The sequence below is a fragment of the Microcaecilia unicolor genome, chromosome 13, assembly GCF_901765095.1.
Source record: "Microcaecilia unicolor chromosome 13, aMicUni1.1, whole genome shotgun sequence".
Taxonomy (NCBI): Eukaryota; Metazoa; Chordata; class Amphibia; order Gymnophiona; family Siphonopidae; genus Microcaecilia; species Microcaecilia unicolor.
The window spans coordinates 25,598,432-25,622,414 of NC_044043.1; the positions used below are offsets into that span (position 1 = coordinate 25,598,432).

Here is a 23,983-nt window from a genome sequence, read left to right on the forward strand (position 1 = left end):
GGTGGGGGGGGGGCAGATAATAACCAGACAGTTTTAATTTTTAGCCTGGTTTATAACATTTTTGACAGTTCTTATCTGGCATTGTATTTTTGTTAATGTGGCAATTATTTTTATTCTTTATCCCTTATTTTTAATTTTTAGTCATATCAGCTTTACCAAGCAATGTCTATTAGCTCAGATCTTCATCACTCAGGTGTATCATCAAAGAAAAACATTTTTAAACATTTCACATTTCATTCATGGCAGCTCCTGTCAATCAAAATTGCCACAAAGATCATCTTTAAATTTACTCCTGAGCATGTGCCACAACTTGACATTTTGTGAGTATTTCCAGATTTTTCACACAATTTGCAGTATCTTTGTGTATTATTTATTGATCTTTTTAAATTGATTTTTACTCAGTCTTCACAGCCGCTTTTCTTTCCTGGTTCTTCCAGTATAATCTTTTAATAAATTGGCTATTTTAAATGTCCGTTTTTGCTCAGTCTATTACGCTTAATGATTGATCACATATTTTGTAGTGTTTCTTGTTTGTTTATGCAAACTTATAGAATGCTTGTTACGTACCTTTCTGATACATCCAGATGAGGAATCTGTTACACTTCATGGTTTAATTTCCAGGTATGACTTTCTAACACAGCAGACACAACTGCCCCTTACTTTTATCTGCTACTTATCTTCAAGTAAGAATATAAACTATACAGGTCTCATATTGTGCTCTGCTACTCTGTTCACCATAATATATTAGCTATTTTAAATGAGGCGTGTTGGTGTATTTACTGTATTTATTTATTTATTGCATTTGTATCCCACCTCTTTGCAGGCTCAATGTGGCTTACAATAAATCATGGATTTGACATATGGTGTTACAGAAGTAGTTTGGGTAGCATGGTAATGGAAAACAAGATAATAACATGACATAAGGCATTCTTACATTGCTAGATATGTGTGGGGTTTCACAAGTTTTGGTTTTTGTGGTATATCTTGTCGAAGAGATGTGTCTTCAGTTGTTTGCGGAAGTTGGTCAGTTCATAGGTCGCTTTTAGGTTCCGTGGCAATGCATTCCAGAATTACGTGCTCATATAGGAAAAGGTTGGTGCGTGCATTAGTTTATATTTGAGGCCTTTGCAGTTAGGGAAATGAAGATTAAGGAATGTGCGAGATGATCTTTTAGCATTCCTGGGTGGTAGGCCGATCAGGTCCGCCATGTAGGCTGGGGCCTCGCCGTGGATGATTTTGTGCACTAGGGTGCATATCTTGAACGTGGTTCGTTCTTTGAGTGGTAACCAATGTAGCTTCTCTCGTAGGGGTTTTGTGCTTTCGTATTTTGGTTTTCCAAATATGAGTCTAGCTGCTGTGTTCTGGGCTGTCTGGAGTTTTTTGAGAATTTGCTCTTTGCAGCCGGCGTAGAGTGAGTTGCAGAAGTCTAAGTGACTGAGTACCAGTGATTGTACCAAATTCCGGAAAACGGTTCTAGGGAAGTATGGTTTTATTCTTTTTAATTTCCACATTGAGTGGAACATCTTTTTGGTTATGATTTTCGCATGATTCTCTAGTGTCAGGTGTCAGTCGATGGTGACTCCTAGGATTTTCAGGGTTTCTGAAATTGGTAGATTTAGTTTTGGGGTGTAGATAGTGGTAAATTTGCTCGTATTGTGCTGAGAGGTGAGTACTAGGCATTGGGTTTTTTCTGCATTGAGTTTTAATTGAAAGGCGTCTGCCCATGAGTGCATGATATGTAGACTTTGGTTGATTTCATTGGAAATTTCTTTTAGGTCCTGTTTGAATGGGATGTAGATCGTCACATCATCAGCATAAATATATGGGTTGAGGTTTTGTTTTGATAATAGTTTGGCCAAGGGTATCATCATTAGGTTGAATATAGTCGGTGAGAGGGGGGATCCCTGTGGAACTCCACATTCAGGTGTCCATGTGGCTGATGTTGTTGAATTTGATGTCACTTGATATGAGCGTGTAGTTAGGAATCCTTTAAACCAGCTGAGGACATTGCCTCCAATGCCGAAGTATTCAAGGATGTGTAGTAGGATTCCATGATCAACCATGTCGAAGGCACTTGACATGTTGAATTGTAGAAGTAATATGTTCTTACCAGTTGCAATCGTTTGTTTGTATCGGTCATATGTTCTTAAAATTGCATAACCTTTTTTCAAACAATTTATTTTATGTGTATTAACACATTGTATTTTTGTGGACTGATTCAGACTCCTGATGCAGGCATGACCGCCGGAACACAGCCATGTCGAGTCTTCTGAAGCCTCTTAATAAGCTACATTATTTTGTATCTTGCAGTCTTCATTTTATTGTGACTGTTGTTGCTCACCTGTGAGGCTTTGCTGCTCCTTCATTCCCTAGAAAGCATGATCCTCTTTTCAAAGCACCACATTAATTCTAGATAAGGAACTCATTTTGTTAAACAGGTGGTATTTGCAGAATTGTAGCCTTGTTAATAAATGTGTTCTTACCAATTTTCTTTACTAAAGCTTTTATGGGGTACGGCATAAAATACACAGACATTACTGATTAAACAACCCATGTTTTGCAGAACACCACTGAAAATGCTGTGTGAAAACATGAAGAGACAGATTGTTTCACGGGCTTTTTATGGATGTAAGTTATTGCTTTGTTTTCATGTTTATTTTTGATGATAAAACTCAATTATTGACCTCTTAGATGGTGATATTAGGTATTGTTACAAGCCTTGGACATGATGTGATTGTGCTGCAAGAAATATCCTGGCTAAAACCAGATCTTTTCTGCTATGATTTCTATCTCTAATCACTAGAGATCTTCATTTTGTCACATAAGGGTTTTTGATATAGTACTGTCATATATTTTTTTTTAAGACAGCTGTTTCAGCACATTGCTGATGGTTGTTTCTGCCTTAAGCTAAATTGTCTGAGTGGGTTCAGCCAGTGCCCTGCATCAGTGATATCACTCAGGAGTCTTTTCACTCAAACCCTCTCCCTCAACCCCCCCCCCCCCCCCCCCCCATAAACCAACCCTACTTGGACAATGGGACTTCCCTTAACTATGGAGGAGGATGATAAGAAGTAAATACAGAGGGGCCGTTTTACTAAGCCACGTGCGCATCCAACACACGCCAAAATGGAGTTACCGCCCGAATACTGTGTGGCTCTTGCGGTAATTTCATTGTTGTCAGGCGTCCGATACGCTCGTCTGAAGAATATTTTTTATTTTCGGACGCACACCAAGTGGCATTTGGCGCACGTAGGTCATTACCGCGTGAGTCTTTACCTCTAGGCCAATGGCTGGTGGTAAGGTCTCAGACCCAAAATGGATGCACATCCATTTTCTTCCAAAATTTTTAAAAGTCCTTTTTTACAGGCACGCTAAAAAAATGGATCGGCACGCACTCCAAACCCGCACCTACACTACCGCAAGCCATTTTTCAGCGCGCCTTTCTGCTGTACCTGAGTTTCTACCAAAAAAGTGAAATAAATCCAAATAACAAATAAATAAGTGGCAGAACCTCTCTGAGCTCCCTCAATATCCTGGGGTGGATCCCATCCGGTCAGCATGGGTTCAGCCAAGAGAAGTCTTGCCTCACCAATTTTCTTTGGGGTTTTTTATTTTTTTTGAAGGTGTGGATAAAGGTGAGCTGGTTGACGTAGTGCATTAGATTTTCAGAAAGCTCCTCATGAGACTTCTGAGAAATGTAGAAATCATGGGATAGGAGGCAATATCTTTCTGTGGATTAGGAATTGGTTATTGGACAGAAAACAGGGGGTAGGATTAAATAGCCATTCTGCTCAATGGATGAGGCTGAACAGTGGAGTGCCACAGAGATCTGTACTGGGACAGGTGCTATTTATAAATGATCTGGAAATCAGAATGACGAGTGAGGCGATTACATTTGCAGATGACACAAAACTGTTCAAAGATGTCAAAATGCTTGCAGATTGTGAAAAATTGCAGGAAGACCTTAGGAAATTGCAAGATTGTAAACCACTGTGAGTCACTTTGGGTGGTATAGTAAGTTTTTTTTTGTTTTTTAATAATAATAATAATAATAGGTGTCATTGTAAAAAAATATGCTGAAATATGCTGCCCAGTGTGTAGCAGCCAAAAAAGCAAACAGTATGCTAGGAATTAGGAAAGGGATACAAAATATTATAATGCCTCTGTAACACTCCATGGTGTGACCTCACCTTGAGTATTGCGTTCAGCTCTGGTCGCCTTATCTCAAACAAAAGTTATAGCGGAATTAGAAAAGGTTCAAAGAAGAGTGACAAAAATGACAGTGGGGATGGAACTCCTCCTGTATGAGGAAAGGCTACAGAGGTTTGAGCTCTTCACCTTGGAAAAGAGACGGCTGAGGGGGAATTTGATTTAGGTCTATAAAATCCTGAGTGGTGTAGAATGGGTAAAAGTGAATCAAGTTTTCACTCTTTGAAAAAGTACAAAGACTAGGGGACACTCTATGAAATTACATGGAAAAACATTTAAAACAAATAGGAGGATATATTTTTCACTCGAAGAATTACAAGTAAAGCTCTGGAACTCACAGCCAGAGGATGTGTTAACAGCAGTTAGCATATCTGGGTTTAAATAAAGTTTGGACAAGTTTCTGGAGGAAAAGTCCATTGTCTTTTATTGAGATGGACATGGGAGAAGCAACTGCTTGCCCCTGGATTGGTAGCATGGAACGTTGCTACTAACTGGGTTTCTGCCAGGTACTTGTGACCTGGATTGACCACTGTTGTAAACAGGATACTGGGCTGGATGGACCATTGGTCTGACCTAGTATGGCTATGTTCCCATCTCATTCCCAGCCTCCTATTTCCCTCCATTACCACATTTCTACCTCTGTACTCACTGTTCTCTCACTCATCTTCTTGCCACCCCCCCCCCCCTTTTACCTCTCCCACATGGTTCCACCATTTCCAGAATCTCCTCTCCCTTTCTCTTGTTGTAGCCCACCCCACTCTCATTGCCTGATATCTCCCTATCCCTTTCCCTCCACCTCTGAGCTTTTCCAAGTTCTGTTCCATGTCTCTTCCCTCCTGCCCCCCACCCCATGAATCCATCTATCCTCCTCTCTATCCCTACCCCCCATGGTCCAACATTACTCCCTCTCTTTTCTGTTCTTCCTTCTTACCTTGATGCATCCCATTGTTCAAATCTGTCCCTCCTTTCCACCCCCAGACCCAACATTTCTCCCTCTTTCCTTTCTCCTTCCCTTCCATCCCTGAGTCCAACTTCTCTTTTTCTTCCAGACTGCTCTCCCATCTATCATCTCTCCCTCCCTGCTCACTACTATCTCTCCTTTTCTCTTCCCTTCCATATCTCTCCCTCTGTCCACCACCCTCCGCTCCACTATCTCTCCTTTTCTCTTTCCAAATGCCCTCCCATTCCATATGTCTCCCTCCCTCCCCACCACCCTCAGGTCCACCATCTCTCCTTCTCTCTTCCCAACTGCCCTCCCATCCCCTATCTCTCCCTCCCCACCACCTTCAGGTCCACCATCTCTCCTTTTCTCTTTCTAACTGTTCTCCCATCCCCTATCTCCCCCTCTTTCCCCACCACCCTCAGATCCATCATCTCTCCTTTTCTCATCCCATCTGCCCTCCCATCCCATCTCTTCCTTGCTCCCCACCATCCCGTGTCCACCATCTCTCCCCTTTTCACTTCCCAACTGCCCTCCCAGTATCTCTCTCATCCCCCACTCCACCATCCCCAAGTCCAACTTCTCTCCCGTTCTCTTTCTTCTCTCCATCCCATTATCCATCCTCTCTCTCACTCTCCTCTGTTTCCGGGCCCATCATTTGTTCCCCTTCACCTCCTCCACCCCTGGTCCATCATTTCCCCCTCTCTTTAAACCCCCAGTCTACTTTTAAAACAGCTACTCCAGGGGCCTCCTGTGGCCATGCATGTCTTCCACTTCTGACATCTCCCTCATCATCCTGGTCTACGTTTAAAATGCATTTTTCTTTGCCATGGTCCGCCCAGGTGGAAACAGAAAGTTGCATCGGAGGGGGTGGGGTGGACTGCAGCAGAGGGAAAGCACTAAGGTGTCCGCAAGCAACATTTCAGAATTGCAGCTGCACCAGCGACCCCCTATACCATGGAGAGAAGGGAATACATGCTGGCCCACATGGGGCCCCCCTGGAGTTGTGGGGCCCAGGGCAGCTGCCCTGTTTGCCCTCCTCCCACCCAATGCCATCCCTGCTTTGTGCCCCTCACCATAAACCTTCCATATTCTCAGAATCTGATGAGCACTGTTTCCCCACTCCAGTAAGGACTCTCAAGTGATCCTGGGGTGTTATTTTATGTGTCTGTTTCCTCCGGGGTGATGGTGCTAAAAGTTGACATGTTCCTCTTTGTTGTTGTATCCAGGGATCGCCTACTGCCGCCACTTATCCACAGTACGAACGCACTTGTCGGCTCTTGTGAATCATTCCATTATCCCTCCAGACAAACCCTTGGATGCATCTGGAGGGCTGACAAAAGAGGTTTGGAGTAAATATCAAAAGGATATGAAGGTACAAAAGACTTTCAGAGTTGGCACAAATGCTCAGAGCCTCCAATTATGTTTTGTTGCCACTTAACTGTTAAGTCAGATAGTTGGAATACTGAGTGCTCTCTCCGAGAGGAAATGAACTTTAGTCTATAATGATCTGGAGCTTGGAGTCAAAGAGGTGCTCCAAGGCTTTATTGAATGCGAGTCTTGTACACCATTGTGAATGAATTCTTCATTACCAAAACTGTTTCACCATAGCTAGAGACTAGGAAGAATGCTTTTTCAAGAAAAGAGGCCAGACTGTTGTCGGAAAGGGCAGTTCAGATTTCAGTAAAAGCGTGTGGGATAGTTTTTTTTATAAACAATGCAGGTATTTGCCAGACTTTGTGGACACTTTTACCCACAGACACACAAGTTTTCCAAGGGTAATTAAGAGGTTGATATTCAATGGAGTTTAAGTGGACAAAAGAGGCTGCTGTCGCTTAAAACCCATAGTACTGCGGAATCTCTCATCTGACCATCGTAGTCCATGGGTGGAGTCGAGGAGAAGCTGGTAGTTATACAGGCACCAGGCTGTATTCAGTGCTGATCCTGCTTTTTCTGAGGTCCTATCTTTGCCTGCTTAGGTAAGAAGGTGCTGGCACGGATGATTGTTCGACACCCATATAACTTCAGGGCTAGTACCTGACCCAGCATTGAGTAATTCAGACTTACAGCTACCCACTGCTGACTGCTATGGGCTGTATAAGGAGTTAACATAATAAAAACACATAAAATATCATAAAACATATCATATATCTCCAAAGTTTATATTCTGCTAGTACCTATTCAGTTCTAAGTGGATCAGAAAAACAAAACCTGGGAGTTACATTAGCAATTGACACCATACAGTAAAATACAAAATAAGCTAATCTTTGTTTAAAAAAACACAAACTTAGCACCAACCTGGACATTCCAATCCCAATATGACAGCACAGAACTTACTTTTTTTAAACTTTCAATATTTATTAATGTTCACATAATGTCAATCACAAAAATCATGACAAAAAGGAAATATCACAAGTTTGTAAAGGAAATACAACAAAAAGGAAAAGAAAAAAGAATTTGCCAACGATAAACCACACATTTCTCCTAAATTCTATATAGTTAGATGAAATCCATAAGCTTTTCCAGCCTTGCTGCTTTAAAGGACAAAATTGATTCCATGACCTTCGTTCTCTTTGGGGGTCTTTTACTAAAGCTTAGCTCGAGTTAAATGGGCCCTGCTGTAGATAACTCGAGCTAAGCTTTAGGAAAAGACCACCTTTCTTTCTTGGATTGAAGGATAACCGAAAGGATTATAGGTACTAAATCTGCGCATTCTGACAGATCTCGTAAACGTAATATGCTTATACATATAGAGTGGGGCAGAGCCAGATAATTTTAGACAAAATTCAACTGTAATCTGACCTCAATAGGGAGCCATTGTAAACATATATAAAATTGGTCATATTTCTTAACTGAAAACAGCAAATGAACTGCACTTGTTTGTATAGATTGCAACATCCTAGATAAACCACATTGCATTAGTCAAGTTGAGAGAGTAATAATGATTGGAATAACAATCTAAAGTGCTCCACTATAAAGAATTTTTGTATATGTCTTTTCTCAAACCAAAATAACTTAGATTGTTTATCTGTGAATCAAAAACTAAAGATTGATCAGTGAGTACTCCCAAAATTCTAATCACAGGTGATGGCTCATATTTATGCCAACCAGTTAGAAAAGACATCAAGAGAATGAGAAATTGTAAGAACATAACATAGGTGTGCCATACTGGGTTTATTTATTTATTTATTGCATTTGTATCCCACATTTTCCCACCTTTTTGCGGGCTCAGTGTGGCTTACAATAGGATATGAATAATAGAAATACATTTGTTACAACTTGGTTATGGATTACATTGTGCAGAGTTATGCGAGACATTCGAATATCAATTAGGAATATGACAATGGGACATCAACATAGAAACATTGGAAGGAGACAATGGGAAGCTAAAGGGCAATGTTAGACAAAGACATATGGAGGGGCATAATTGAACGAAAACGTCTATCTCCATGGGCGTTTATCTCCGAGAACGGGTCAGTGAAGGGGCGGACCGAACCGTATTTTCGAAAAAAATAGACGTCCATGTTTTATTCGATAATTTGTGAGCTGGGCGTTTTTGTTTTTCAGTGATAATGGAAAATGAAAGCGCCCAGCTCAAAAACGAATAAATCCAAGGCATTTGTTCGTGGGAGGGGCCAGGAGTCGTAGTGCACTGGTCCCCCTCACATGCCAGGACACCAACCGGGCACCCTAGGGGGCACTTTTACAAAAACAAAAAAAAAGGTAAAAGAGCTCCCAGGTGCATAGCACCCTTCCCTTGGGTGTTGAGCCCCCCAAATCCCCCTCAAAACCCACTGCCCACAAGTCTACACCATTACTATAGCCCTAAGGGGTGAAGGGGGGCACCTACATGTGGGTACAGTGGGTTTGGGGGGCGGTTTGGAGGGCTCCCATTTACCAGCACAAGTGTAACAGGTGGGGGGGGGGGATGGGCCTGGGTCCACCTTGCCTGAAGTCCACTGCACCCTCTAATAACTGCTCCAGTGACCTGCATACTGCTGCCAGGGAGGTGGGTATGACATTTGAGGGTGAAAATAAAAAGTTGTGAAACGGCATATTTTGTGGTGGGAGGGGGTTTGTGACCACTGGGGGAGTCAGGGGAGGTCATCCCCGATTCCCTCCAGTGGTCATCTGGTCATTTAGGGCACTTTTTGGGGCCTTATTCGTGGAAAAACAGGGTCCAGGAAAAGTGCCCTAATTCTCGCTAAAAATGCATATTTTTCTTCCATTATCGGCGAAAGGCGCCCATCTCTGATCGCCCGATAACCACGCCCCAGTTCCGCCTTCTCCACGCCTTTGACACGCCCCCATCAACTTTGTCCGCATCCACGACGGAGTGCAGTTGAAAACGTCCAAATTCGGCTTTCGATTATACCGCTTTAATCGTTTTTGTGAGATAAACGTCTATCTCCCGATTTGGGTCGCAATATAGGCGTTTTTCTTTTTCAATTATAAGCTGGATGGTGTACATAGTTCCGTGAATAAGTGTATGATTGACTGGATTGCGGGATGAGGGATCAGAAGTGGGTGTATATTGCATTGATGAACAGTGAGTATGGAATCTATGTGTTTTGGCTCTTTCCGTAAGTTTGTTCAAACAGGTGAGTCTTCAGTAGTTTACGGAAGGAGGCTTGTTCGTTAATCACTCTTAGGTTGCGCGGTAGTGTATTCCAAGCCTGCGTGCTCATGTGGGAAAAGGTTGACGCGTGTAGCGTCTTGTATTTCAGGCCCTTGCAAGTGGGGAAGTGGAGGTTGATGTGTGTTCGGGATGATCTTTTAGCGTTTCTGGGTGGTAGGTCTGTTAAATCAGACATGTACGCTGGGGCTTCGCTGTAAATGATCTTATGGACTAGTGTGCAAACTTTAAAAGTAACGCGTACCTTAAGTGGAAGCCAATGTAATTTCTCTCGTAGTGGTTTTGCCCTTTCATATCTTGGTTTTCCGAAGATGAGCCTGGCTGCTGTGTTTTGGGCTGTTTGAAGTTTCCTCAGTATAGTGAGTTGCAGTAATCCAGGTGGCTGAGGACGAGGGATTGCACTAGGCTGCGGAAGACGAATCTTGGGAAGAATGGTCTTATCCTTTTCAATTTCCACATGCAGTAGAGCATCTTCTTGGTTGTGTTGTTTGCGTGGGTTTCGAGTGTTAGGTGGCGGTCGATAGTGACTCCAAGGATTTTTAGCGTTTCTGAGACTGGGAGGTTTAGGGTTGGTGTGTTTATCGCGTTGAATTCATTTGTGTTGTATTGGGAGGTGAGTATCAGGCATTGGGTTTTTTCTGCGTTTAATTTCAGGCGGAATGCATCTGCCCATGTGTTCATGATGTGTAGACTTTGATTTCGTTGGAGATTTCTTTGGTGTCTTGTTTGAATGGGATGTATATTGTCACATCATCGGCGTATATATATGGGTTGAGGTTATGGTTTGATAGGAGTTTTGCTAAAGGGATCATCATTAGGTTGAATGTAGTTGGTGAGAGAGGTGATCCTTGTGGGACTCCACATTCAGGTGTCCATGCCTTGGACGTGGTTGAATTTGATGTGACTTGATACGAACGCAGGGTTAGGAACCCCTTGAACCAGTTCAGGACATTTCCTCCTATGCCAAAGTATTCAAGTATGTGTAGTAGGATTCCATGGTCAACCATGTCGAAGGCGCTTGACATGTCAAATTGTAGGAGGAGTATATTGTTGCCAGTTGCAATTATTTGTTTGAATTTGGTCATAAGGGTGACTAATACTGTTTCTGTGCTGTGATTCGAACGGAATCCTGATTGGGCATCATAGAGTATTGAATGTTTGTCTAGATAGTTTGTGAGTTGTTTAGTTACCATACCTTCAGTTATCTTGGTTATTAGTGGTATGGATGCTATTGGCCTGTAGTTGGTTATTTCGCTCGTGTTTTTCTTTGTATCTTTAGGAATTGGGGTGAGTAGGATTTTTCCTTTTTCTTTTGGGAAGAGTCCATTTTGTAGCATGTGGTTTATATGGTTTGTTAGGTCTATTATGAATTGTTGAGGAGCAGATTCCATGAGGCTATTTGGACATATGTCTAGTTTGCAGTTGGATTTGGCATATCTTTTGAGAGTTTTCGAGATGAGGTCTTCTGACAGTAGTTCAAATTCGGTCCAGGTTCTGTCTGCTGGTCCATGAAGAAATATTTGTTCATTTTAAATTTACTACTTTGTAGCTTCATTACATGGCCCCCAGTCCTAGATTCACGTCTACCCATTCCACGCCACTCATTATTTTATAGATTGCTATCATATCTCCCCTCAGCCATCTTTTCTCCAAACTGAAGAGCCCTACCTACTTTAGCCTTTCCTCATAGGGAAGTTGTCCCATCCCCTTAATCATTTTCATCACACTTCTCTATACGTTTTCTAATTCCACTATATCTTTTATGAGATGCGGTGACCAGAATTACACACAATATTCAAGGTGCGGTCGCACCATGGAGCGATACAAAGGCATTATAACATCCTCATTTTTGTTTTCCTTTTCGTTTCCTAACATTCTATTTGCTTTCTTGGCCACCGCCACACACTGAGCAGAGTATTTCAACGTATCATCAACAACGACGCCAAGATCCCTTTCCTTAACAGTGACTCCTAATGTGGAACCTTGTATCACGTAGCTATAGTTCAGGTTCCTCTTTCCCACATGCATCACTTTGTACTTGCGCACATTAAATGCTATCTGCCATGCCCAGTCTTGTAAGGTCCTCTTGTAATTTTTCACAATCCGTTTGCGATTTAACTTTGAATAACTTTGTGGTGTTAGCAAATTTAATTACCTCACTAGTTACTCTCATCTCTAGATCATTTATAAATATGTTAAAAAGCAGTGGTCCCAGCATAGACCCCTGGTGAACCCCACTATCTACCCTTCCCCATTGAGAATACTTATCATTTAACCATACTCTACTATCCTGGGGAGCTGGGTTTGATTCCAACTGCAGCTCCTTGTGACTCTGGGCAAGTCACTTAACCCTCCATTGCACCAGGTAGAAATAAGTACCTGTATATACTATGTAAACCACTTTGAACATAGTTGTAAAAACCATAGAAAGGCGGTATATCAAGTCCCATTCCCTTTCCCTTACTCTGTTTTCTATCTTTTACAGTTTTTAATCCACAATAGAGCAGTACCTCCTATCCCATGACTTCCAATTTCCTCTGGAGTTTTTCATGAGGTATTTTGTCAAATGCCTTTTGAAAATCCAGATACATAATATTAACCGGCTTGCCTTTATCCACATGTTTGTTCACCCCTTCAAAGAAATGTAATAGATTGGTGAGGCAAGATTTCCCTTCACTAAATCCATGTTGGCTTTGTCTCATTAATCCATGCTTTTGGATATGCTCTGTAATTTTGTTCTTTATAATAGTCTCTACCATTTTGCTCACCACCGATGTCAGGCTCACCAGTCTATAATTTCCCAGATCACCTCTAGAACCTTTTTTAAAAATCGGCGTTACATTGGCCACCTTCCAATCTTCCGGTACCATGCTTGATTTTAAAGATAAATTACATATTAACAATAGTTCTGTATGTTCATTTTACAGTTCTATCAGTATTCTGGGATGAATACCATCTGGTCCAGGTGGTTTGCTACTCTTCAACTTGTCAAATTGTGCCATTACATCTTGCAGCTTTGAATACCATTTCTGGCAACTAAGGGGACAAATCTCAGACCAAACTATTTGATGGTATTACCTCATCCAATTCAGGTAGCTTATTTCCTCAATAGAAGAAGCCTCCCAAAATTGCGAGTATATATTAACAATTTTATTTTTAAAATAGTCTGCTAATTCAAAGGCAAAAGTAGAACAATATTGCTGAACATAAGTTAAATCATTGGCCATTTGAAAAACAAAATCTGGCGTTAAATATCTCTTTATAAATCAACTGTTTAGCTACAATGTACTTTTGGGCATCTTCTTTCAAACTCAAACTGAATACTGACAAAACCCACTGCCTACTATTCTTTTCTCAACACAGCAAGTATAGGCCTCCCACATTAGTTACCTCCACCTTATACCTCCCCATATTGGATAGCCTCAAAATTTTAGGAGTCACCCTTGACCGCTCACTGTCACTCGAGCAACATGTTAACGCCACCACAAAGAAGATGTTTTTCTCCCTGTGGAAACTAAAAAGAATAAAACCGTTTTTCCCTCGAGAAGTCTTCAGAAGCCTCATACAATCCATCGTCCTATGCCACCTGGATTACACCTGTAACGGAGTATATGCTGGATGTAAATGGCAACTGCTTAAGAAACTGCAGACTGCCCAAAACGCAGTGGCAAGATTGGTTTGTGGTAATTCTAAGTTCGAGTCTGCCACGCCCCTTCGAAAGAAGTTGCATTGGCTCCCTGTCACAGAACTTATCACCTTTAAACTTTGCTCTATAGTCCACCAAATCCTTCACGGCGAAGTACCTGGCTATATATGATAGATCTCATCTCCCTACCGCTAAGGAATGCGTCCCGGCTCTCCCGCTCGTATCTCACCCTTCACTATCCGAAGTGCTCTGGAATCAAGTACAAGACTGCTTACGCTACCTCCTTCTCTTTCATTGGGACTCAGTTTTGGAACTCTTTACCAAGGTCCATCAAAACCACTACAGATCATCTAGCATTCCGGAAATCACTGAAGACCATGTTATTCAGAAATGCCTACCCTGCGAGCTCTCCCAGTGACTCAACTGCAGGAAGCACACCGATCTAAAGACTTTTGGACATATCCCCCTTCCCTCTTCCCTCCCAGTTTGGCCTCCATCCATTCCTATTCTTCCCCATAATCTCTTGTAGATTTGCTGTATTAGTTTCATTTTACTACATTGGCGCCTGCCTCTGTGGTGCATTGTAAGCCACATTGAGCCTGATATTGTTGGGAAACTGTGGGGTACAAATGAGATAATAAATAAATAAATAAATAAACTCTGAATAATATTCTTTCCATCTACTACTTAAAACATTTTTATATTTGTGAATAGCCAACCTCCAATTTAGCTTATTCGGAGTAAAATTATCTTTCTGCCAGTTACATTCTAATTTTCTGCAGATTTTCTTTAGCATTAGTAATTCTTGTGTAAACCATTTATTACGAACTTTCTTACTAAGGTTAGACGAATCATCCAAAAAAGTTGATGGATCATCACCAGCCTATCTTGAATCGAGCTGATTCCAGAATAGATTCTGATGAATCTTTCCTTTAGACTTATGCTCAATTCTACATGCCTCCTTCTTTTTTTTATAAACTGCTTCCAATTTATGTTAAGACTACGTAAAAATGATCAGACCATAATGACTGAGACCACTCCATTCCTGATATTATATCAGTAGATAAATTTATGCCCTTTATCATGAGTAACATGGAGGGGCATAATCGAACGGCGCCGGCCATCTCCGGGGCCAGCTCCGCAAATGGGCAGAGCCAACTGCATTTTCGAAAAAGATGGCCGGCCATCTTTTTTTTCGAGAATACGGTTGGGGCCAGCCAAATCTCAACATAAATATTGAAATCGCCAGGTTTGAGATGGCCGGCTTCGGTTTTCTCCCATAATGGAAACCGAAGACGACCATATCAGACCCAGCCAAATCCAAGCCACTTGGTCGTGGGAGGGGCCAGCATTTGTAGTGCACTGGTCCCTCTCACATGCCAGGACACCAACCGGGCACCCTAGGGGGCACTGCAGTGAAATTCACAAATTGATCCCAGGTGCATAGCTCCCTTACCTTGTGTGCTGAGCCCCCAACCCCCCCCCCCCCCAAAAAAAAAAACCCACTCCCCACAACTGAACACCACTACCATAGCCCTTAGGGATGAAGGGGGGCACCTACATGTGGGTACAGTAGGTTTGGGGGGTGGGTTGGAGAGCTCAACATTTACCACCACAAGTGTAACAGGTAGGGGGGATGGGCCTGGGTCCACCTGCCTGAGGTGCACTGCACCCACTAAAACTGCTCCAGGGACCTGCATACTGCTGTCATGGAGCTGGGTATGACATTTGAGGCTGGCAAAAAAAGTTTTACTTTTTTTTTGTGTGTGGGAGGGGGTGGGTGACAACTGGGGGAGTACGGAGAGGTCATCCCCGATTCCCTCCAGTGGTCATCTGGTCATTTGGGACACCTTTTTCTGACTTGGTCCTAAAAATAAATGGACCAAGTCAAACCAGCGAAATGCTCGTCAGGGCTGGCCATCTTTTTTCTATTATCGGGTGAAGCCGGCCATCTGCTTACCACACCCCCATCCCGCCTTCGCTACCCTGCCGACACGTCCCCTTGAACTTTCGCCGGCCCCGCAAAGGAATGCAGTTGAAGCTGGCCAAAATCGGCTTTCCATTATACCGATTTGGCCGGGTTCAGGAGATGGCCGGCCATCTCCCGATTTGTGTCAGAAAATAGCTGGTGATCTCCTTCAAAAATGAGCTGGATAGGAGCTAGAAATCTTATAATTCAAAGCTAATAAAAAAAAAGAATAATTCCCAAACATATAGACTGTGTTTTCTTTTTTTTTTCCCCAAATATGTTTATTGAAGTTTTGAGTTTAAACAGCCAATGTACAATATACAATTATTGCGAGGTTTAAGAATTAACAAACTTTCCCAAACCTCCCCCCACCCTTCCCTTCCCTGATAACCAGACACAAAGTTCAACTGAATATTCTCTTTTGGGAAAAAACCTCCGACTTATAGCAGACCAGGTTTGTAGGGGGTATTGCACTGCCAGCAGGGCTTGTCTAATAATATACTTGAAGTCGGTCTTTGGGCATCCATAGTATAGAGTTTAAGCTTGCCGTCCCCATCCAGTACTGCTCTATTTGAAGCCAAGGCTTTGTACTACCAGTGCTCCACTCTGTTAGCACACATAATTGCGCCACTTGATGATATAGAATGAAATTCGGAACTCCCATGCCCCCTTGTTTCTTAGATTGACACATAATAGCTGCTCATACCCTTGGAGGCTTGTGCTGCCATATAAAAGGCTTTTCGGTTAAGCTGGCGGAAAAATTGTTTGGGCAGTAGCAATGGTAACGCTAAAAACAAATACAGGAGCTTTGGTAATAGCATAATTTTTATGGCAGCCACCCTTCCCAACCATGAGAGTTCTAATCCCTTCCACCTGTCCAGCTCTAGGAAAAGTTCTCAAATTTTGGAAGGGAAATTAGCCTGATATAGATCGGCTAGTTTGGCTGTAAGGTGAATACCTAGATATCTGAGGAATCGGATGGCCCACTTAATAGGAAACTGTTGGCGAAGGGAGGTCTCCTCCACTTTCAACAACCCGAGGCCCAAGACCTCTGATTTGTCCATATTCACCCTGAACCCGGAAAGCTGCCCATACTGATGCAGGCCCTGCACTACCTGCGGCAAAGACTCTTGGGGGTTAGTTAGTGTAAGAAGGACATCGTCAGCAAATAACATAATCTTATGGGTAGTGACTCCTAGGGTAAGTCCCTGTATGTGTGGGTGCAGTCGTATAGACTGGGCCAACGGTTCCATTGTCAACGTGAATAGTAACGGTGATAGCGCACATCCCTGATGCGTCCCTCTCCCCAATGTCATCAGGTCTGAGCTAGTCCCGTTGATCCGCAAAACAGCCAGTGGCTGGGCATACAAGAGTCTGAGCCACGACACAAACCGGCCTGTAAAACCCATATGGCCCAAGACTGAAAACATAAAATCCCAGTCCACCCGATCAAACGCCTTTTCTGCATCCAGGGAGAGAAGTAGCGTGGGCTGTCGGGTGTCTTCTGCTTCACGGATCAAGTGGAGTGCCCTTCTTATATTATCGAATGTTTGTCTTCCCGTGATAAAGCCCACTTGGTCTACGTGCACCAATTTCGGCATCAATTTCTGTAACCTCTTAGCTAGGATTTTGGTGAATATTTTATAATCTGACCCCAAAAGCGATATTGGTCGATAAGAGCCGCATTGTTGCGGATCTTTCCCTGGTTTTAACAAGACTACAATATTCGCCAGCCTCCAGGCATAAGGAAGCTCAGCCTCGAACTCAGTCTCATTAAAGGTCATGACCAGTAGTGGCACTAATAATTTACTATAGCATTTATAAAATTTGTTTGTAAACCCATCTGGTACTGGGGTTTTGGCATTAGGCAGGTCTCCTATAGCCCACGCCACCTCATCCGACGTGATTGGGGTAGAGATCGCTTCGCTTTCTGCTCAAGAGATCTTAGGGAGCGCTGCATGCTCGAGATAATCCTGAGACTCCTGTGGATTCGCTACATACTCTGCCCGATATAAAGTCTTATAAAACTTTAAGAAGACCGACTTAATGTCTTCTAGTTTTAACAGCTATTTCCCTCTGTGTCTAGAATAGAGTGAATATGGGCACTAGTGGACCATTTTTTCAACTTATGCGCAATGAGTCTTGAGGCCTTATTCCCAAACTCGAAGTGAGTCTGTCTAACCCGTTGTAACTGTTCTGCTATCTCTGCCAATTGGAGCTCCCGAAGCTCCATCTGTAGCGCATGCATATGATGTTGGATGTGATGAGATCCCCCTCATTGGGTGGCTTGCTCATTAAGCGTCGATAACTCTGTATGTGTTTGCTGGGCCCGTGCTCTTGTCTGCCATCTAATATGTACCTGCAGGGATATTACCTTTCCCCTAATCACTGCTTTAAAGCCCTCCCAAAGTACCCCTGAGGATACCTCTCGATTATCATTGAGGTTAATATATTCTTTAATATCTGCTTCCAGGTGAGAGACTACTAAGGAGTCGGCCAATAGTCCATCATTAAATCTCCATTGGGGCGCCGGTGGAGCCATTACATCAAGCTCTATCTCCATCATGACCGGTGCATGGTCCAACCACGTTCGGGGGTGGATTTGTATGTCTCCTATGCTATTCAATAGGGACGAGGGTCCCACCCAAAGGTCTATACGGTACTGCGAGTTGTGAACAGCCGAATAATATGAGTAGCCCCTGGTCCGTGGGCTTATATGTCTCTACAGATCTTTAACTGCCATTGGTTCATAAAATTTGCACAGTTAGGACCGATCAGCCTGTGAATATCGAACCCCCTGGGCGGTGTTATCTAATGCAGGTTGCAGTGTAAGGTTAAAATCTCCGACGATTAACAGGGTACCCTCAATGTGCTTAGAGAGGAGCGCTGATAGTTCCAAATGAAAGGCACCCTGATAGTCGTTGGGTGCATAGATATTTAAGAGTGACAGCACCTCCACCCCCACTTGTAATACCATCAGCAGGTACCGACCCCCCCCTATCTTGCACCACACGCCATACCTGCCAAGGATATCTACGCAATAAAACAATCATGACTCCTTTCTTTTTTCTTTCTGTATAACTAGATGCAAAGTAGATCTGTGAATACTTATTGGAATGGCATAGTCGTTCACCTGTCTGGATCAAGTGGGTCTCTTGTATAAAGGATATGTCCACCTTTAGGCGCTGGATCTCTTTAAACATAAGCTGGCGCTTCACCGGGGAATTTAGCCCTTTTACATTGAGGGTCATATATTTTACAGTACTCATCCTGTACTCAAAACCAAGTCCCCCAGCCCCCTATTTACCTCCTGTCTCTGTATCTTAACCTCGTGTGAATCCATTTCACCAATCATCCGTTGCTTCATGACTTTAACTCGTCCCCCCAACCTTTAACTCCCCTACCCTCCCTCCCTTGTGGCACCCCTGTACAAACATCATGAGGTTGCCCAAGAAGGAAATGACCTCACCCCTTATATATTATCTATTATTGGCTGGATCACCGCTTCATATAATATGCCTTTAGCCGGTATAACATTATTAACATACAACTACTTAACATATAGTTACCAAACACTTTGTAAGCTTCAACCATTAAAGTTCTTGAAATATAAGTCACTTCCAAGCGGTCTCTGCACCCTCTTCTTAGTAGTGCCCTCTGGTCTCCTCAGCTGTGAATCGGATTTGCTGGCGTTGTAAGCGGCCCTTCCCCGAGGTAGCTCTTTGCCATCGTGGTTTGTCCCCTGTCGGTGCTGTGCGATGTCCTGCTGAGCTAGGTTCCCTGGCCAGACCTCCTTCTGGGAAGATCTCCGTCACCTCTGCTATATCACGAACTTGACACAGCTTCTCCTCTTTGTAAAATTTCAGCACAAATGGGTACCCCCATCTATATCTTATGCCCTTATCATGCAGAAATTTCGTGAAGGGCCTGAGCTCCGCCCTTCTCTTTAGCGTGGCCGCCGCCAGGTCTTGGTAGCATTCAATGGGGTATGAGTCCCACTTGAAACCTGGCGCTATTCGAGAGGCCTGCATGATCTTCTCCTTCAACTTAAAGTCACTAAAGCAAGCAATTATATCTTTTGGGCGGTTTGTTTTTGTAATGCCCAGGGCCCGATGAGCCCATACCAATTGGATTTCTGATGGGTCTTTGGTAATCTGCACTTCCAGAAGTAGAGCACTCGCAATTTTTTGTACCGTCAGCGTATCTGGGAGGCCGCGAAACCTCACATTGCAGTGCCGACTCCTGTTCTCAAGATCTTCTATCTTGTCCCACAGCTGCTGCGTTTCCTGCCTAGTCTCCTGGACCTGCGTGTCCAAAGCCTGAATTGTCTCTGCGTGATCGTCCAGTCACTCCTCTGCCTCCGCTACCCGACCACCCAGCACACCAATTTCTACTCTCAAATCCGCCCCCAGCGCGGTAATGTCTGCACATACTGCTTTTATATCAGCTTTTATTTCTTGCAGCCAGGAGCGAATTTTATGCAGATGGGTCTCCTCTTGCACCTGCCCCTCTCCTGATGTAAATAGAGGTGGCGAGAGTTGCGATGGGTGTGGCGCTCGGTGGTCAGGCGAGCGATCCTCGGGGGCTGACGCGTTCATGCTCGGTGCTGGGCCCACATATGCAAATGCTGTCAAATCTACTGCCGAAGCTCGTCCCCTAGGACTAGATTGTTAATAGAATGAACCAAGTTTCTCAATACAAAGTAAAAAAAACTTTATCCGTCAATTATGACCAACAATCAGGGTGACAGTAGAACAAGAATCAAGTAATAGGATCTACCAACAACTCATCCTTCAGCTGTACAGCAAATATTTCCAAATCATATGTAATGAACATAATCTAACAATTTTACTTCAAACGCATTCTTATAAAGAAGAGCTATACCTCCTCCTTTCTTCTTTTCCCTTGACAATTTGATACTTTTATAACCAAATGGACAAACCATGACTCACAGAGAAGGGTGACGAAAATGATAAAGGGGATGGGACAACTTCCCTATTAGGAAAGGCTAAAGCGGCTAGGGCCTGAAGAAAAGGCGACTGAGAGGAGATATGATAGAGATCTATAAAATAATGAGTGGAGTTGAACGGATAGATGTGAAGCCTCTGTTTACGCTTTCCAAAAATACTCTGCCAGAGCTGGTGGTGGGAGGCGGGGATAGTGCTGGGCAGACTTACACGGTCTGTGCCCTGAAAAGGACAGGTACAAATCAAGGTAAGGTATACCCAAAAAGTAGCACATATGAGTTTATCTTGTTGGGCAGACTGGATGGACCATGCAGGTCTTTTTCTGCCATCATCTACTATGTTACTATGTTACTAGGACTAGGGGGCATGTGATGAAGCTACAATGTAGTAAATTTAAAATGAATCGGAGAAAATTTTTCTTCACTCAATGTGTAATTAAACTCTGGAATTCGTTGCCAGAGAATGTGATAAAGGCGGTTAGCTTAGCAGAGTTTTTAAAAGGTTTGGACGGCTTTCTTAAGGAAAAGTCCATAGACCATTATTAAATTGGACTTGGGGAAAATCCACTATTTCTGGGGTAAGCAGTATAAAATGTTTTGTACTTTTTTGGGATCTTGCCAGGTATTTGTGACCTGGCTTGGCCACTATTGGAAACAGGATGCTAGGCTTGATGGACCTTTGGTCTTTCCCAGTATGGTAATACTTATGTACTTATCTATAAGACAGTACAATAGGCCAAACAATCCTATAAGCAAGTTAAGCCCCTGTTAAATAATATAACACCATCAGAAAACACCATAATATCCTAACGTCCAGTGGTCCACTACATCCAGCACTATGATCAAAGCTAACGCCTGAGGCGCTAATGAAGGGGCACACAAAGGGGCAGAATGGGTTCCTTTGGTACACTCCTTTGGTGTGACACCTCAGGAACCACATCTCTGAAATAGATACGCTGATGTTATCCAAAGGTGACCTGACTGCAGCTTCGTTCCTCCTGCGTCTCTTTGAAAATTGTTAGGGAAAGGATACCTGTAGAAATTTGCACCTGCATTTTATTTCCCTGGAAAACCTCTTCCATAACTTTGAAAATACAAGGCTATACATATTGTTGCTCTCTTGCCTCCAGCCTCTAAGCCAAGCTGCTTTCCCTGTGGGAAAAATTCTGTATGTTTTTGATCCCTTTGCACATGTTTAACAGTGGACTGTGTAAAAATCAGTAAGAAATTGCAGAATTCTTCTATTTCTGGGCAAGCTTCATGATCTAGTTCAATTTCATTCCTTTGGTCGTTTTTTTTTTTGGTGTAATAAAAAAAAAAAAAGATTTTTCAGATGAGTAAATTATAACTTTTACCGTCATAGCTAATTATAGTTTAAGAAACACTCCAGCACCTGGTGATATTGGAATGTACCAGCAAGCATATTCAACAAGCTTCATATGCTTCCATTCTTCTGCCCTCTTAGAACTACAAAGAATTGGAGTTATTAAGACTAGTTTATTATGGTGGTGTGAGCCACGACATCCGAAAAGAAGTCTGGCCATTCTTACTGGGACACTACAAGTTTGGATCTACCAAGAAAGAGATGGATCGGGTAAGTCCTTGTGGTCCGTTCCTGTTTTCATGTTCTCGGTCCCCTCTGTGAACTCTATAGAGAGAATAAAGGTAGAGCTGCATTTTAATGGCTTTTTACTATGAGGGTACTTGAGTAAACCTTTGGAATCAGATCTTTTCCAAATGAACGATAACAGGTAATGTCCAAGAAAGCACAAAGGTCTGCAAACTCCAAGATGGAAAATGAACAGAGCAGATGGTTAAAAGACAAACGTAATTTATTGTTAAGAACCAATTAAAAAAATATATATATATATACACATAAACAGCCCGACACAGGCCGTGTTTCGCCCAACAGGGCTGCTTCAGGGGCTACAAAAGAGATAATAAAATAATGTAAATAAAATAGACATATATATTGTTTCTCATATAGATATGCATCTGATTTAAAATAATATTATCAAACAATCACATATAAACATGTATATGTACATATTATGTTAATGTTTTTTTAATAATGATATATTTGCTATGGTTTCTCTTTTGCATTATATTATATTTTATATGCTTTCTATATGTTTTCAGTCCAGTACAGATATCTATTATTTTATTTTAATATCATAGCTTTTTGTTTGGGATATTGGTGTTATATTACAATATATTTTATCTCTCATGGATTTTATATTAATGTTATTTCATATTTTATGTTGAAATCTCTGCATGATATGTACACATACATGTTTATATGTGATTGTTTGATAATATTATTTTAAATCAGATGCATATCTATATGACAAACAATATATATGTCTATTTTATTTACATTATTTTATTATCTCTTTTGTAGCCCCTGAAGCAGCCCTGTTGGGCGAAACACGGCCTGTGTCGGGCTGTTTATGTGTATATATATTTTTTTTAATTGGTTCTTAACAATAAATTACGTTTGTCTTTTAACCATCTGCTCTGTTCATTTTCCACGATAGCAGGTCATTCAAGATGGTAACAATTCCTTCATGCTAAGAACATCTGTAATTGCATTTATTGCTTTTCCTGCTTGTCAATTTTCAACCAGGGTGAACAGTGATTCTCAGAGGACAAGCAGGCTGCTTGTTCTCACTGATGGGTGACGTCCACGGCAGCCCCCTCCAATCGGAAACTTCACTAGCAAAGGCCTTTGCTAGCCCTCGCGCGCCCATGCACACCGCGCATGCGCGACCGTCTTCTCGCCCGAACCGGCTCGTGTTCGTCAGTCTTCTTTTGTCCGCGCTTGGGACGGTCGTGTTTTGCGCCGTTTCGTGCCCCTCAAGTTGACCTCGCGTGTCTTCGCGATTTTCGCTAAAAAAAAAAAAAAAAAGACCTTTCCGGTCTTTACCCCTTTCCCATGTTTCCAGCTTTTTCCCCGCGTAAGTTTTCTTTCGCTTTCGGGACCGGCCTATTTGGCCTCGGTACAGGTTTTTTCTCCCTTCTTTTTGGTGCCTTTCGTCATCATCGCGAATTTTGATTTCGCCGGCGTGATTTTTTTGCCCATGTCATCGAAGTCTTCCAGCAGCTTCAAGAAGTGCACCCAGTGTGTGCCCGGGTAATCTCGCTCACTGATAGGCACGCTTCGTGTCTTCAGTGTCTGGGGGCTGGGCACCGCCCGCAGGCCTACAGTCTTTGTGCTCTTTTGAAAAAGAGGACTCAGGTAGCGAGATTGGCCCAGTGGAACGCGTTGTTCTCGGGTTCTTCGACGACAACAGCACAGGACTCGTCGAGTGCATCGACGTCGACAGCATCGAAGTCTTCGACCTCTGCATCGGCATCGACTGCATCGAGGCTTCTACCTCCTGCATCGTCGGTACCGAGACATCGAAAGGCTGCGTCGACGTCGGTGGTACCGGGACCTCCGCTATTGCTTATGTCATCGGACAGTGGTGCTTCGTCTGGAGTGCAGGTGAGGGCTGTCCATTCCCCTGCTGGTGGCGGTGAGCCTTCGGGTGGGTCTCCTCCTGCCTTGAGGGCTCCTGCGGTACAGCCCCCCCGAGACCGACCTTCTTCGGCCTCGGCCCCGAGGAATCGACGGT

At 43.0% G+C, this 23,983-nt stretch overlaps 1 protein-coding gene across 4 annotated transcripts in view; it reads left to right on the forward strand.

Annotated features, from left to right (window-relative positions):
• The window catches only part of SGSM2 (small G protein signaling modulator 2), a 551,979-nt gene that overhangs the window by 385,896 nt on the left and 142,100 nt on the right, over positions 1-23,983 (forward strand). For all 4 annotated transcript variants that reach the window (XM_030185728.1, XM_030185727.1, XM_030185730.1 and 1 more), the window contains 3 exons: positions 2,564-2,628; positions 6,379-6,524; positions 21,832-21,960. In XM_030185728.1, the coding sequence (XP_030041588.1) occupies positions 2,564-2,628; positions 6,379-6,524; positions 21,832-21,960 (340 nt within the window). The remainder of the gene's footprint in view (positions 1-2,563; positions 2,629-6,378; positions 6,525-21,831; positions 21,961-23,983) is intronic.